We start from the raw sequence: 17,669 nt of genomic DNA on the forward strand, positions 1-17,669 counted from the left end.
CTATGTTGCCTTGGGGTTCTTAATTATTATACCCATACTGCTTGTTCCACTGAAGGCAAAAAACTCTACTCATTTGCTCTTGTTTTTCCTAATATACATTTTGAGGGACTTTTGCCTAGGTGAACAATTATTCTGGTAGCTCCATTTTTAATACCAAGAATCATGCTTTTAGAAATGGATGAAACCTTATCTAGGCTATAATCTAGATCTAATCTAACCTATAATCTAACCTAATCTAACCCAATAGCCTCACTTACAGACAAGGAAACAGACCCACGGAGGTCATGTGACTAGCCCAAGATTCCCTCAGGTGACAGAGCTGGGGTAAAACACAGTTCTCTTGATTTTAATCTGATAGTTTGCTCACTATTAATATTGCAATACTGTTGTTGCACATTTGATGCAGATCCACCTAGAAAAGTCTAGTGGTCAGTTGGCTATATGTGTCTGAAGCTCAGAAGAGAGCCATGGACTGAAAAAATAGATTCAGAAGTGGTCAGCATGTGCTGTAATTACCTCATGTTCTCTTGACTTCTAGACCTCTGACTTCTCCTTCTGTAATCACCCATCCACCCCTCTGCCACTCATAAATATTTGTTGAACATGTACTATATGTCAGACACTTTTCTCAGTGCTGGGGATATATTAGTGAACCAAACTGATAAAAATTCCTCCTTTTGTGGAGTTTGCCTGCATGCATGCATGTGTGTTCAGTCATGTCTGATTCTTTGAGACTCCACGGACTGTAGCCCACCAGGCTCCTCTGTCCATGGGATTCTCCAGGCAAGAGTACTGGAGTGGGTTGCTGTTTCCTACTCCAGGGGATCTTCCTGACCCAGGGATCAAACCTGTGTCTCTTACGTCTCCTGCATTGGCAGGCAGGTTCTTTACCACCAGCACCACCTGGGAAGCCCCTTTGTGGAGTTTACATTCTATAAATTGCTTGTTAAAAGGTAGTAAGTATTAAGTGAAAAATAGAGAGGTAAATAGGACTGTGAATGTGGCAGGGAGGACTGAACTTTTAAATAGGTTGTCAGGGTTAGTGAGGAAGAGACATTTGAGCAAAGACTTGAAGGAGACAGGTGAGTTAGCCAGGCAAATATTTAGGGGAAGAGTATTCCAGACAGAGGAAAGAGCCAATACGAAGGCCTTGTGATGGAAGAGGGCCTAGAATGTTCATGGAACTGCATGAAGGCCCATATAACTGGAACAATGGGTGTTGCAAAGGAGAGTTGTAATAGACAAAGTCAAAGAGACGGTGTGAGAAAGGGAGGCCCTTCTGTGCCTTTAAACAGACTTTGGCCTTTATTTTGAGTAAAACAGGGAATCATTAAAGGGTTTTGAGTAGAGGAGGGACATGATCTGACTTAGGTTTTGAAAAGGATCACTCTTGCCTGCTCTCTTGAGAAGACATTGTAGGGGGTAAGGGTGAAAGAGGAAGCACAATTAGAAGAATATTGCAATAGTTCAGAAAATGTATTATGGTGGGTATAAACTGGGTCATGGCAGTAATTATCATGAAAATGGTAGAATTCTAGTTCTATATTTTAAGGTAGACTTGACAGTTTTCTAACATTAAATATGGTGTGAGAGGGAAAGAGTAGGTTAAGGATTACCCTGAAGTTTTGGCTGATTAATTGAAAGGATGCAGTTGCCATTATCTGAGATGGAGAAGGATATTAGTGAAGGTTTGGGGACAAATATTAGGGGTTTTGTTTTGAACATATTAAATATGAGATGTCTATTTGATATCTAAGTAGAAATATTAAATAAGCAGTAGGATGTGAGTTCAGGGTTCAGAGACAGGCTCTGAGCTAAAAATGTAATTTAGAGTATCAATGGCATGGGGCTTCCCAGGTGGCTCAGTGGTAAAGAATCTACCTGCCAATTCAGGAGATGTGGGTTCAATCCCTGGGTTGGTGAGATTCCCCTGGAGAAGGAAATGGCGACTCACTCCAGTATTCTTGCCTGGAAAGTCCAATGGACAGAGGAGCCTGGCAGGCTATAGTTCATGGGGTTACAAAAGAGTTGGACACAACTTAGTGAGTGACTAAAACAACAACAAACAACAATCATTGGCATACTTTTTTCAGTATGAGTGCAGACAGTGAAGGGGTCCAAGGACTGAGTCACATGACTCTCCAGTAATAAGTCAGTGAGAACAGAAGGTTCTCAGCAAAGCAGATTGAGAAGGAACAACCAGTGTGGGGAGCAAAACCAATAAATAGTGTAGGGTCCTGGAAGTCAAGTGAAGAAAGTATATCAATGAGTAAGGAGTAGTCAACTGTGTCATTCAGAGCTATTAGGTCAATAAGGATAAGACTTGAGACTTGACCATTGGATTTAGTACTGTGAAATCCTTAGTGTCCCTTGTTTTAAAGGTATGAAAAAAGTGTATAGCAACTAGTGACATAAAATAAATACATATTATAATGTAGTGTCACTGCTATCTATTAATTTATCAAATATTTTAAAAGTATATTATATAAATGTCACTGTCATGGTCCTTATAAATGACTGGTTTCCAGGCATGAATGAGAATGCTTGTCTAATTTTATGAGTGCTAAATGCATTAGTGTTATTAATCAAGGGACATTGTGATAGAGGGGTGGGGCAAAAGTCCAAGTGAAGAAGATTTAGGAGAGGAGAAGAGAAAGACTGGAAACGGTAAAGATGAAGTCTTTTGAGGACTTTTGCTGCTAAGGGGTGTACAGAAGCTTTTCTCTCTTAACTCTTGAAACATCAGAATTCCTTAGGGTGTCCTGCTTGGTTATCCTCCACTTGATCTATACAAATCTCCCTGGTGGTCATTCTAGCAGCTTCAAATGACCTAATGTTTCAAGAAGGATGAAGGTTTCAAGAAGCTCTAAATATAGTAGAGAAATAAAGTAATGTAAGGACTAAAAAGTATCCATTGGATTTAGCCCCCAATATTTTAGTGAAAATGTATTAGAATGACAAATGATTAACTACTGTTTTAATTTTAGTACCTTTCTCATGGAAGTGTTTGGGAGATGGTAGGCTTAGAGGTGGGTTGGAGAAGCGGGTGAGATTAAATAAGAGTTGAACTTGACTGAATTGTGGGCAAGTAGAAATGACACGTTGAAGATGGTCACATGATACTACGGAGACAGGAAAATTAGGATCACTAAGACAAAGTGTGTTGATCACCACCCAGTTCTACAAGGGTTAAGACATAACCCACTGCATTTGCTGACCAAATGTATCGTGAGAGGAATTCAGGATGAAAAGCAGGATGAGGCACTCTGTGATTTGGACAAGCAGGCCGTAAGGCTAGTTCAATGTATATTTCAAGAAGAATTTTAATGACCCTACATTCTTGAAGCCTCCCATCCATAGCAAAGCACTAAAGTCATTGATTTGAGATATCTGTTTTTGGTGATTAGCAGTAACCATTTATGATGATATATGCTCGACTGTATATATTTCCTAGCCAAAAATCATAGATAAACTGAGCTCTCTCCTACCTGTTTGGAGTAGTTTTACTCAGAGCAAACTGAGTTGCTGTCTGCTGGGCTGTAGTCCTCACCAAGGCCCTGAATAAAATTTAAACTCACAACTCGTATGTTGTGGGTCTTTCCTTAAGTTGGCAAAGCAGACCAATGAAAGGCTTTTGAAGTCCAGAATTTGGACTTTGAATCTGTGGGCAATGGGAACCCCGGGACTTTTAGGGTTCTGTATATGTGACAAGGACCTGGATAAAATGTTAGATGAAAGAGAGGGGAAGGAATCAATGGAAATGATACTCTATAATGAAGAAACAAGAGAGAAGCAGATCAGACTGGTACCTCAGGAGACTGTGAGAGACCCTATATCACCTGACTTTATTGCTGAGAGGCCACTGGGTGTAAGAGACAGGCAGGAATAACTACTGGGGTTTATGATCAAGGCTTATCAGACACGGTTGGTGGGCTCTCGAGAAGATAAGTCAGTCATACCAGATTCCTACTCTTCCCATTGCACCTGCTCTCTCCATTCACCTTTACAAAGTCTTGGGGCTGTTAACGAAAATGGTACTTTTGCCATACTCTCAGCAGATAACTAAGGGAGGCTTCTCTGTTAGTGTTTTCCCCACTCAAATAACCTGAGCCCCCTTTCAACAACATTCAAGTCTTAAAAAGGAACTAGAATGCCAGTTCACTTTAAGCTGTGTTAAGAGTGTTAAATTTTGAATTCAATTCCAAAGCTAGGTTCCCTCCTAGAAGCTACCACTTTATAGGCACTAATTGCCTTGTCAGGACTCTTAATACAAAAATGAATAACTAAAGGATTGACACACCAAACATTTTGACTTGTGTGGAGAAAAAGCAGAGTATTACTTGGATTTGGAGGGAAGAGTGTGCAGCTTTTACAGTGTATGATCTCTTTTACTACTGGCATATCTGGTGGAATTGGAGGAGGTACTATTCCTAGGCCAGGCATCATTGGAGTTATTGGTGGAATTCCAGTCATCATTCCAAGAGCAGGATCAAAATCTAAAGAAAAGGAGAGGAAATAGAGAATAATCAATTATACCAGGCAAGATCAAGTAGGGGTAGACTGTTACCTTATAAGTTTCAAACCAAAGGTCTTTCTAAGACAGGCAAAATATTTAAGAAAACACATTACTAGCATTACCAGACCTTAAATATTATAATTGTGCATTTTTCTTTAGGGCTGTTTCTGCTTGGCCAGTGATTATTTGTCTCTACATCTCATTTTGACATCCAAGGCCTTTTGTATTGAACAATATGACTGCGCCTTGTCCATTGATCTTGCCTTCCACTAGTTCCCAACACACACTCTCTACTCCATTCAGACCAGGCTTCATATTCTCCCTTGTAACACTTCCTGTCTTTTTGCACTATGCTGCATGGTGTTAAAAGCATACAGTTTTAGGGTTTAGGCAGACTTGGGTTCTAGTTCTATCATTTGATTAGGAGGATGAATCTTTTGTACCTCCATTCCGTCATTTGCAAAATGGGGTTAATTCCACCTACTTTTATAGGAATCTGTGAGGAATAAACAAGATGATGAATGAAATGTGCCTAGCATAATGCCTAGCACAAAAATGCTCAATAAATAACTATTCTCTGTGCCTTTGTCCCTTTTGTTCTCCCTGCCTGCCTGGAATCATTCAAGCCTCTCCAAATTCTCCATGGTTCAAGGCCTAGCTCAAAGTCCCACGCTCCCTGAAGAACACTTTCCAGATAATTCTAGTTCATTTTTATTTCTATGTCAAAAACTGTTCTATACCTGTTGCCACTGAATTTTATTTTGCATCATATTTTATTAATATTTCTTTCAGGTTTGCTTCTAGGGTGTGTGGGAGCCTCCAAACAAATATGTTTATGGGGCTTGTCTAGATACACAATTTGACTCACCCCAAAATCAGCACCAGTGCTATTCTGGTAGCCCATGTGATACCATGAAAGAAATACCGTACCAGCCAGCTGGAGTGATTTACTTGCCAGGATACTCTCCTGGAACCAAGACCCTGGGAGGACTCTACAGGCATGAGTTCAGAAGCTTCTTGGGGCATCTAGCATCTAGGTGAATCCACATGTGGCATAAAGGATTGCAGAGTCCAAAGGGGAAAAATGGGGACTGGGGTCCACACAGGTTCAATTTGAGATTGGGGCCCCTAGCTTAGATGATACTGCAAGCCTTGGTCAATCCCAGACACTGGAGAAGAACCTAGAAAATTTTGAGAATGATGCTTATTACCATCAAGACCCACCTAGGACCTGCTCTGGACTGGGGCACCTATCCTGATGGTACCACCTACCTGGCCAGTCCTTGGCTCTGGAAAGGGACTTAGAAAATACTGAGACAGTCATTCCAAAGCATGAGGTCCTCTGATGTGAGGGCGCATGGCAGGGGCCCCACATGCCTGGGTCTAAAGGCAGTACTGATTTCATTGTTTGAAATTTGTCTCTATAACAAGATGCACGTTTTTGAGAGAAGAGAGTGCATTGTACTTCATCTCCTCACCTTTCATTCCTGCCCTCTGTTAAGGAAGGCACAGTGTACTGCAAACGAAGAAAGTGTTGCATAAGGAGTTCTGATAATTTAGGGGTAGTCACAGTAGCAGTGGTAGGTCCTACTCCCCAAAACTTTACCCTGCTCACCACTCAGGCCCAAGGGACAGTGCCTCACTGTCTCCTGAAGGTGGCTCTGAGCCTCTCTGGTTGGCTCTCTAAGATGTTGAAGGAGGTGCATCTAAACAGTGGGAAGAATCTGTGGTTCACACAGAAGCTAAACTCCGGGTACAGTTAAGCCCAGAACGAGGGAGTGTTGTGCCTGGGCAGATAGCAGGTGGGTGGCACACAAGCAATACCCATTGCAAGCCAGCCCAAGAGAGCTAAGACATTCCCCACCCTCCCATGTGCCTGTCATGCAGAGATGCCAAGACCCTGAACATGTTTGGGAAGAAAACATTTTCTTCTAAGAGGAAATTTTATTTTTCTGAAAACAAATTTACTTTTAACCCTCATATGTTATCTCACCCAACATACAAGTATCCACTTGTACCTGTATGTGTATGCTCACACACACACACTCACACACAGGCATACTCCTTTCTTTCCTCTGTGATTTTCATCTCTACTCTCTCCCATATGCTAGCTGTATGACCATGGGGGATATTTCTTAATATCTGTGTGCCTCCACCTCCTTTTTGGTAAAAGTAGGGATAAATAATGACATTTAGCTCAAGGAATGAAAGGACAGAAGAGATATAAAAAGCTCTGGCCTGATAGATGGTGGTCCTGATAGGTAAATTTCCTTTCTTCCATTCCAGACATGTGTCCACACACTAATAAATTCATTTGTTCAGGCACTCACTTCCACATCCCACGAACATTTGTGATAGCCTCCTATCTGTCAGGCTCTAGACAAGGGGGCAGGGAGTCCAGGACTTTTCCCCATCTTGGAGAACTTAGGACTCCTGACACTCTGTTCCTATGCTGTAGAATAAAAGCACTGTGGTTAAGAATGCTATTATGTCTTTGGAACATTTGATCTCTTGTGTATAAGATTTTGGAAAAATTGTTAACATTATTTCCCCCACTTACAAACTGTTAATTTTCAGTAGGAGAAGATCAGAATAGATTGTGTGCCAACTAAACAATTCCATCTATTTCTCCCTCCTACTGAAATGTTTGTCTTCCTTTTATTGTTCTGCCTGCCTCCTCATTGTTATTCATATAGTTCTGTCACTCACAACTCCACCTTACCACAGATTACAGAAACATCAGTTCATTAAACAAGTTCTGCCACTTCAACTGAGAAAGAAATGCCTGTCTCCATGTACTGTCTACTAATAAATGGAGACAAACAAAAAACAAATACACAGGATAAATATAACTCTTGACTGATGTACTCACCACTGTGCTGTTCAGTATGATTACATTAATATTTTATGAAATTCATTTAAAAGCAAGTATATTCATGACATATGGCTAAAACCAGAGTAGATAAACTCCCTTTCTTCTTTGCATTCAGTATGCCAAGAGTTTCATAGGCTACACTGCCTAGCAGGGCTTGCTGGAGGGCAGGTTTTACATTGCACACGACATTTCAAGGGCTCCTATCACACTGATTATTTCTTTTGTTTATCTTCAACCATGAAGACCAAAGTAGGCTTGAATTTCTAATGCCAACATAGAAAAATAACTGTTTGAAATCATGGGTCTTACACAAGTATTGCAGAACCTGAAAAAAAAACCAAAGTCCAATAATTTAAAATACATTGGGAACAGAATACCAGAAAAGTTCTCTTCCTTTTCCAGGTCCTATTCTGACTTGAGGAATACAGCCAATATGTAGATACTATTAGCACTTTACGTTAGGAATTCAAACTTCTGAAGATTTGAAATTATTTTATAAAAGGGTTGTGGAATAGGTCAAGGTATCCCCCCAAAGTACTTTCACAATAAATACCCTGTTCTGTTTTGCTTTTACCATATCTTCTTCTAAAACCTTTTCCCTACTGCCTTCTTGATTCTTGACATAGCCGTTGGTGGAAGTGTCATAAGATGTTGGTTTGTATTCCCCCTTCTGATTCATGTATTTTCCAAACTCCAGCTTGCTGCAAATGCTGTTTTGTAGTTGGGCCAGCTTGCTCCTCTGAGTTGCAGCTCTATTACATCTCCATTACATGATTTTTAAGTAATGTTTCAGTGTAGTCTTAAGTTTTCCTGCTGCCTGGCAACTTGCACTTAACTCAACCTAGAGTAGTTGTTTAGCAATATTACTGTCTTCCATTCTCTGTACCTATCTGAACCAGGGAGCTGCAATGGAGGCGAATGTCATTTCTATGCTGCCGTCCAGTCATCCACATGTCTATCCATTTGTATGTCCTTAAATATTTTGATGCCAGCCCCTCTGCATGTGTTGAGGTTGAAGGAATGAGTAAGATAAAATCATCGACCTCATAGTTTAGTTTGGGAAAAGCTATGCAAACAGTTACAATGCTTTATCATCAGTTATTATTATCATCACTGTAATTGCTTATTGGGTGTTTCCATTGTGCTAGGGACTGTGCTAATATAATCTCATTCCAAACGACCTGTGGGCTAGGTACTATTATTACCTTTCCTTTTATAGATAAAGAAACTGGGGCTCAGAGGGTTTAGTCACTTGCCCAATGTTACACAGCCAGTAACCGAGACAAGACCTAGGATTCAAATCCAGATTGGTTTAACTCTAATGTTCTTAACCACTGCACCACCTCTCAGTGTAGTATGGCAACTGTTTTCATGAATTAATTTAATTACAGGTATAAGGTGAAACAGGTATGCTGAAAAACATGGTAGATGAATAACAAAATGTTTCTGTATAATTTTTTTCCCAAGCATGGTGGATTGAAGGTGGATACAAAATTCTTTGATTCCCCTTCTGTCAAGAGGTGAGGTCTATGCCCCATCCTGTTGAGGATCTGGATGGGTTCTAGAACTGCTTTGACCAACAGAATATGGCATAAAGGATGTGGTGCACTCTTTCAGGGCCAGGCCTTAAGAGAGAGAAAATGTTTACTTGTCTCTGGGAATACTGGCTTTGGGAGCTTCAGTCTGTAACTGAAGCTTCAGTTACTAGCTTTGGGAGCTTCAGACAATGTAACAAGTCTGACTACCATGTTGGAGAGACCACATGGAGTGGGCACTAGGGTAAATGGAAAGGAAGGGTCCACCTGAGCCTAGTGTTTTATCTGTCCCTGCCAAGGTGCCATGCTTCCCAGGTAGCTCAGCAGGCCACTGGCCTCAGGACTCCACTGGCCAATGCAGGACACGCTGGAGATGTGAGTTTGATCCCTGGGTCATGAAGATCCCCTGGAGGAGGAAATGGCAACCCACAGTATTCTCATCTGGAAAATTCCATGGACAGAGGAGCCTGGCAGGTTACCATCCATGGGGTCACAAAGAGTTGGACAAACATTAGTCTACTCTGCTTTTCACAAAGTCCATGGGTCCACAGGAAGAAAAAGATACTTCTTGTCAGAATAAACTCTGTTTTCTACCTATCCAACCTGTAGAGTCCTTCAAATGTTCCTGTCCAAAAGACTTTCTTAGAGTTGCTTATCTCCACAGCCAAAATTTCCTGTTGAGATATTCAAAATATGTATTGTCACTGTGTTAGATGATTTAGAGGCCTTTGTTCTAAATCCAAAGTCTCAACTGACTTTCACTACAGTAATGATTTGGGGAAAGAAAGTAGCATTTTTGAGAGTTGTATTTCAAACACAATGGTGGATGGTTTCTGTAACAGAATTATCTCATTTAATCCCTACTATTTAGAGGGATAAACTGGGGGCCAGAGAGAGGTGACTGGCCCAAAGTGGCATCCTTAGAGGGGTCAAGGGAAGGGTCCAGCCCTGGGTCTGGCCCATTCTTTCTCCAAGCACCATCCTGTATGCTGTGTAACCAGAGAGACTCAAGATGGACTGGAGGGGGTTATCTTACAGCAACAAATCTAATTAACGCCAGAAAACACAACTTTGTGGTTAGGGAAGCTGGGATTATCTTAAGAGAAGAATACTGAAAGAACCAATAAAAAAATAAATAAATCCAAAATCTCAACTTTGACTTACAGGTGAAGTTGCAATTGTGGCAATGTATGAACTGGAGATAGGCAGATATAGGAGCTGAGGTATTTACTACCCTGCTTGCTTTTTCAGAACTGGACCCTGGTTCTGGCTGGCTGGAGGCCCCTCTCTGCCCTTAGAAAGGTGACTTCTCCCCATCCAAGTGCCCCTAGATCCATTAAAGGCATTGCTAATCTTTCAGGTATTCCAGAGACCCTTGATCACAAGGAGGTAGTCTGTATGCACAGTAAAACCACTGAAATGCAACTATGGATTAGTCTAAAATACGTGTTCCAAATAGGATCTGATTATATATGCATAATTAAGCTATTTTATAGAAAATTATGATTCCAATTCAGGTATATGTTGATGGTATATTATTGCTCTCTCTTTAGAGTTCCTACAAAATTCACTGGAAAATGAAGAATTATACCTGGGTACTGAGAAATTTTAACTCACTACAGTCCTGACTGCCTCCTCTCTACACAGATCCTTGAAAAAATTTTACAGGCAGACAACCTGAAGAGGGAACACAGACTTCTAAGGATAGCTTGGCTAAGTTGTGAGAAGACCTTGAACTTACAACAAGCCCTCTTGGAAATTTCTAAGATTTTGCACAGGGACTCTCAAATTCTACCAAAAATCTGTCCTGCTTCTCCAGAAGATCATCAAAACCCCTTCAGGCTAGTTGGAAAGCTGAGGCAGGGCCTGGTTCATGTACAATGACAAACGAGGCAGTAAGCTGGGCTTGAGTGGGTTATGTGGTATAATTTAAACTCATAAAGACTCTCCTTAATAAATATCAACTTTGATGCCAAATTTCAACCAATGAAGCTTTATTTCTTCAGTATAAGTTTTTGCAATTATCTATCTTTATAGCCCATCTTCCCCCTATTCCTTCCTATTTCTTTCTTTGTGTTCTTGTCAGAACATTTGGCAGATTCAGGGATGCTGTGAACACCTTTGGGAAGGCATTAGGGAGGACATTTCACACTACATCTTTGGTTCCTAGATTTCTGGATTTTAGAGATGAATAAAATATAAGCATATACATCTATATATTTAAGGTTGCCAACCTCTTAATTTGCCAAGAAAAGACATGGAAAAAAATAACAAAAACTAATCATGTACCATTTTGCAATTCATAAAAGACAGAACATTTAAAAACCAAAAATATAGGAAATCTATAATCTCTGAATAAAAAACAGTCCTTTCAATTGAGCAAATACAGCTTCATGAAAAATACACTATATTCTTAGCTTCTACACTTTGCATCAGACTAGGGAACGCAGAATCAACTGGTCCTGGGTTACATCTCAGTGTTTGGGCTTTGGAGATGGCTCAACTATCTTAGTGTGCACCACTATATATGAAGATATCTATGAAAAAATCCTTTCAGAACTATAGTGTCAAACACAGATACACATGTGTTAAGGGCCATGAAAAGTTTGACTTCTCCTGAGGATTGGTATATTTTCTCTAGAGGGAAAATGCAAATTACATAACTGATCAGGTTTCCCTTTTGTTTTGGCCACCTGGTCACAAGTGTAGCTCTCCTTTAGAAATTGGGTGGGATTCTATGACCTATACATCTGAATTCTAATTAACCTCCCTACATGGTCTTCACCTTCTATCCTCATTTATATTTTCCCAGATGATGGTTTGTTTTACTTGTAATTTTTCTCTTTAACTGTAATCTTTTTTATAAGCTGCCTCAAATGTTTCATGAAATGGGGTGATAGAAATCAATTCAGGATTTAACAATTGTTCCCATACTGTATAATCTTGCATACCTTCCAGTCATTGGTGTCCCACTTCCTCTTCCTGGACTGTTATTAGTTCCTTATCTTTTTCACCTGACATTTAACTATATATCCCTGAACACTGAGCTCAAATGTTGTCCCTTCTATGAAACTTCCCTGATCACCACTACCCACCTAACACCTCCTCCATTCCATCCTGAATGAAACAAAACTTTTCCATGTGTATCTGTTATGACACTTGCTTCATTATAGTGCAGTGATACAGACTTTGCTGCCTCTGCCACTGGATTCTGAGCTCAAAGGCAATGATCGAAGAATTGATGCTTTTGAACTGTGGTGTTGGGGAAGATTCTTGAGAGTCCCTTGAACTGCAAGGAGATCCAACCAGTCCATCCTAAAGGAAATCAGTCCTGAATATTCATTGGAAGGACTGATGCTGAAGCTGAAACTCTGATACTTTGGCCACCTGACATGAAGAACTGACTCATTTGAAAAGACTCTGATGCTGGGAAAGATTGAAGGCAGGAGGAGAAGGGGACGACAGAGGATGAGGTGGTTGGATGGCATCACTAACTCAATGGACATGAGTTTGAGTAAACTCTGGGAGTTGGTGATGGACAAGGAGGCCTGGTGTGCTGCAGTCCACTGGGGTCACAAAGAGTCGGACATGACTGAGTGACTGAACTGAACTGAACTGAGGGCTTCTCACATACAGCAGGCCTCAATAAATATTTCTTATAATGAATAAATAAATAAACCATCACACTCTACTGGATTCTTCATAATAGTTTCCTTGGGGAATCTTGAGAGTACCATCACTTGGTAGGATTCAAGCTTGTTTCTGAGAGACATTGGTTCTGTTTGGTACATTGATTTATATATTATTGGCTCTTGGTGAAGAGTCCACCATGATGATGAATAGTAGTCTCCTTTCTCGGAATCTCAACCTTACCTGCCACTGAAGGCACATTCTCTCTGTGGAAAATATTAAAATAATAGAAACCCAAGTCCGGGCTTCCTTGAGGAGCTTGGAGCACAGTGGTCTATCATGTGTCACACATCTTCATTCTTTCTTTCTGTTCTCATCAGAGTTTGCCTGCTATGTCCAGTGAGAACTGCTTCCTTAAGAATGACAATTTTCATAGATGGGCTGGGTCTTGGTCTGGGAATAAGGTCCAAGAGTCCATATTTTCCAATAACTCTCATTATGGAGGAGGCATAGTCAATACAGTGGAGACACCATAGTGAGGGACACTTCTCCTTCTTTGGGACTTCACAGGCTCCATTTGGTTGCTAAGGATATTTTAATTTAGGGGAAAGTAAAGGAAGCAACACACGGTATTCAGCGAGTACCCTTTAATTGGTCCATTCTTGGATTCATCTGGGATGACAGGCAGAACAATGCTCCTTAAAAAGGCAGCTCGACTCTTTTCGGTGCCTCCCTTCATGTGAAAACTAACATTAATCTTATTTGACCAGCTTGGAAAAGCAAATACTCTTGCAGGAAAGACAGGCGCTGGCCAGAGGGGACCTTCTAATCTGCCATCATTGTGGATTAACTTTATCGAACAGCAATTGTCCAAAAAACACCATGTTAGATGAAAGGGAGCTCCATACCAAACCCCAGAGATGGCCTGTCTCTGTTCTCCATTCAATGAATATAATAAGCTAGACATTGCCCTGATGACAGGTTTGTGTCCAAGAGACTCAGCATCCATGACAGTGTGGATTTGAACTCTCTGGGGGACGTCAAGAAAGCTTATGTATCATTTGTTTTTCATCATTGACAAAGCCTTTTCTATTGTCAGAGATAGGCCAGATGAGACAGTTCTGTATGGCTCATTTGCTGCCTTTTCCATTGTAAGGAATTTGGGGCAGTAGGAAGAGGAGTAGGGGGATGTTTTATCCCATTAAGTTAAAATATTATATAAAAATATGGTAGCCCCCCTATTTCCCAGACTCTAGCAAGAAGATGGGTAGGCGGCATTGGAGTGTAGTGGCCACCTTCTACTTCTCTGGACACCCCCTACCAGACGTACAGGGAGCAGTCACCACAAACTGTTCTCTTTACCTGCCACTGTCCAGTGCTTCTCCAGGGACGAATGTGCCCCTGCATTCATTATACTTCCTTGTTGTTAAGAACAGAAATAAGTCATAATTCAACTTTTTTCGTGAGTCATCTATCAGATGTGAACTTGAAATAATAATAATAATCATAGCTGACTTCATTGAGGAATTACTGTGAGTCAGGCATCATTCTAAGGCTTTACATTACATGTATGAACTCAGTAATCCTCATGACAATGCTGAGTCATAGGTTCTATTATTATCTCTGTTTGACAAATGGAGAAACTGACTCAGAGAGAGGTTAGGTAAATTGTCGAAGGTTACACAGTTACTTAGAGCAGGGATTTATCTGAACCTAGGCAGTCTATATCCAGGGCCCACATTCTAATCTCAATGATTAAACCGCTTTCCTAAAATAATACAGAAAGGAGAAAAAAATCACTTCACATATAATTGAAGTGATTTTACACATAGCTTTACAAAGTATGTCTCAGTTTAGCACTATTGCCCCATATACATTTAAGAGAGGGGCACTACTGAACTAAATATCAGTATTTCTAAGACAGTTTTCCAAAACTTTCCTTGGAGCATAGTAAAATGATCACTGAATCACAAGGCTGAAGGGGACCCTAAGAAGCTATTTTTTCATAGTCCTTAAGAAAACAAGAGGAGGGCAAAGGAGCTTGAAGTAGAAATTAAAATCACTCTTGAGGTTACAAATGTCTAGTTGGGGCGGATGTGAGGAACATTCAGTAGAGCCAACATTAGCTCCCTAGCAACCAAGTACTTTCAATGCAAATGGCAGCTTAGTAGCCATTTGAAGGAAGTATGTTAGTATTTCCTTCATCTTAAATAACATGTAAAATGACACTAGTTAAACCTTCATTGAGTGCTTATTATATACCAAGCATTGCGCTAAGTATATTATTTAACCTTCATAGCAATCCTATGAGGTACACACTGTAACCATCTCCATTTTACAGATAAGAAAACTGAGATACCAATAGGTCAAATAACTTGCTCAAGGTCATGTAGCTAGAAAGTGGCAAAGCCAGGATTTAACACAAGCTGTTTGTCCTTGCAACCTGTGTTATTAAATACTAAGCAAGGTACTATTTCTGCAGAAATAGCCATCCAAGCTACTGTTATGAAAACCATCCCAATTTTCTAGGCTTAACATTGACCCAAGCACAAGTGTTCGGCCTGTAACAATGGTTTGGATGACCTTTTTACTCTCAAAGCTAGACCTTTTTTGCTGTTCCACATTGTAGATGGTTGGCTAAGCACTGAAGATTACTTTGTGAGCACAGATTTATGTTTAGATGTGGTAATTTACAAATAATCTGATATAAGCTAATGTTTAGTTCCCTTGATATCAGAGCAGATCTGGCCTCAAGATATTTTTGAAGATATATACCCATACAGCTCAGACTTCCATGAATTGGTAATATTTAAGCCAAATCAGATAATCTAGTTGCTCTAGACTATAAGAGACTGTGATTCAGGACCACTGTATATAAAGCTATAATATATGAAATTTTAGTTTAAATTCTATTATAATGAAATAAGAAAGAAAAATGAAACAAAAAACCCACTACTCCTTTCGGAAATGTTTACGAGAAGTATATTAATTTTGATTTTTAAATGGCCAACATTTTAATAGCCAACATTTTGGAGCACTGACTATGTGTCAGGCATTGTCAAAGTATGATTTAATTCTCACAACAACCCTATGTGCATCACTCTAGATTTGTTTCTCAACTTTAATGAGCTTATGAATCACGTGGGGATCATGGGAAAATTCAGCTTAGATTCAGTAGGTCTGGGCTGTGGCCTAAGATTCTGGAATTCTTAACAACTTCCAGGTTATGTGGACCACACTTTGAGTAGCAAGTAGTGGAGATTGGCCTTAAGTGAATTTGGAAGACTGATGTTTAGGATGTTTTAAAAGTACTCCAGGGTTCGTGATGTGGTGCTTCTCTAATGTCTTCACAAACCCACTTTTTAAAATCAAAATTATATTTCGTATATCATTTATAATCATTCATGAATTTACATCTGCAAATTTGCCTACTTGCTAACATTTCTTTGTGACCCTCCAAATCAATACTCACAGTACTTTCATGGTCATTTAAGGTCATATGCAGAGGCAATACAAGATTTGAGTGCCCAAGGCACATTAACAAACCCATTTTAATGGTTAATTGTTCTGACATTCCAGGAAGTTTTTTGTGTCTAAATGAAACCCTTCAGATGATATGGCATTTTTATTCTGATTTTAATCTTTAGTGGAGATAGAGTTAGTACACAGTGCCCATTCTCTTACAGGTTACTTTGTTTTAAATATACGAACAGTTATTCAATGTTAACAATAGTCTTTGGGATATTTCTCACCATCTCCTGTCTTTTCCTTTAGGAACCTAAGATTTTTGGGATGTCTAAGTTCTCATTCTAGCTCCATGTTTATTTGCTTCACTTAAGAAATGTATAAAATTAGACAAACTAATTCCTTGCTGAATTCTCTTGTACTTTTATTTCAATGAACTATTTAAATGTTTAGTGACCATAACCTGCATCTGATATACCCCTAGCTTGACCATAGTGCAATAGGGAGTATATTAGTAACTACAGGCCACCCTGTAATTCATGAGCTATAAAGCTCATATTACAAAAATGCACACTCTAGGCAGAATCTGGTAAATGTCAAGTTCAAAATAAGTTGTGTCATACTGTTATATTTATGTTCACATGGTCAATAAAAAGAAACACTTGTGAGGTGATTAAAAATAGCATACCAGGTAAAATTGGTTGTCCAGCAATTCCCAGTGGTGCCATTCCAAGATTATTCATTGCTGTGGCCCATGCAGTTGGATCAGACATAGGTAGAGTCATTGCAGTTGAATCCACATTCAGAGTTCTACTATTATCAGCTAGAAAGAAATGACAAGCAAAATAATTTGTTGTATTTAGGTTTCAGTATCTGGTTCACTTATCATTGTGAATCTGGCAAACTCCTTACAGAAATGGACTGATGGACAAGTGCTGGATACAGCCTTAATTTCAGCTCTTTACAAGGGTTAAAACAATACAGCTTGAACTGGCAGGAAGTCATAGAATTAGAACACAGTTTGTCAGACAGCATTTTAGTATTTCTTTCTCTCTCTCTTTTTCTCTCTCTCTCCCTCTACTCTTCCCCTCCTTCCTTCCCTCACTCCTTCCTTCCTGTTTTAAAGTCAAAGAAAACTTCATTCTTTTTAGAGTAGTTTTAGGTTCACAGTGAAAGTGAGGGATTACACATATACCTCCACCCCCACACACGCACTGCCTCTCCCATTATCAACATCCTTCACCAGAGTGGTTCATTTGTTACAACTGGTGAATGTATATTGATGCATCATAATCACTCAAAAGCCATAGTTTACATTAGGCTTCAGTTTGGTGTTTTACATTCTACAGGTTTTGAAAAATTTATAACATATAGCCATATCACACAGGGTAATTTCACTGCCCTAAAATTCCTTTGTGCTCTGCTTATTCATCCTTGTCCCCTCCCCCAACCCCAGCAAGCACTGATCTTTTACCATCTCAACAGTTTTGCTTTTTCTAGAATGTCATGTACTTGGAACCATACAGTATGTAGCCTTTTCACATTGGCTTTTTTCACTTAGTCTTATGTATTTAAGTTTACTCCAAGTCTTTTCAAGGCTCCATAGCTCATTTATCTTTAGTGCTGAATAATATTTCATTGTCTGGAC

The 17,669-nt window shown here is 39.8% G+C and overlaps 1 protein-coding gene across 12 annotated transcripts in view; it reads right to left on the minus strand.

The window, feature by feature from the left end:
- Positions 1-17,669, minus strand: part of ENOX2 (ecto-NOX disulfide-thiol exchanger 2) — a 303,381-nt gene that overhangs the window by 64,272 nt on the left and 221,440 nt on the right. For all 12 annotated transcript variants that reach the window (XM_020889721.2, XM_070462302.1, XM_070462301.1 and 9 more), the window contains 2 exons: positions 16,710-16,844; positions 4,341-4,496 (listed from right to left, as the gene is read on the minus strand). In XM_020889721.2, coding sequence (XP_020745380.1) covers positions 4,341-4,496; positions 16,710-16,806 — 253 coding nt within the window. In that variant the 5' untranslated portion in view covers positions 16,807-16,844. The remainder of the gene's footprint in view (positions 1-4,340; positions 4,497-16,709; positions 16,845-17,669) is intronic.

The sequence above is a fragment of the Odocoileus virginianus genome, unplaced genomic scaffold (genome assembly GCF_023699985.2).
Source record: "Odocoileus virginianus isolate 20LAN1187 ecotype Illinois unplaced genomic scaffold, Ovbor_1.2 Unplaced_Scaffold_2, whole genome shotgun sequence".
Classification (NCBI taxonomy): domain Eukaryota; kingdom Metazoa; phylum Chordata; class Mammalia; order Artiodactyla; family Cervidae; genus Odocoileus; species Odocoileus virginianus.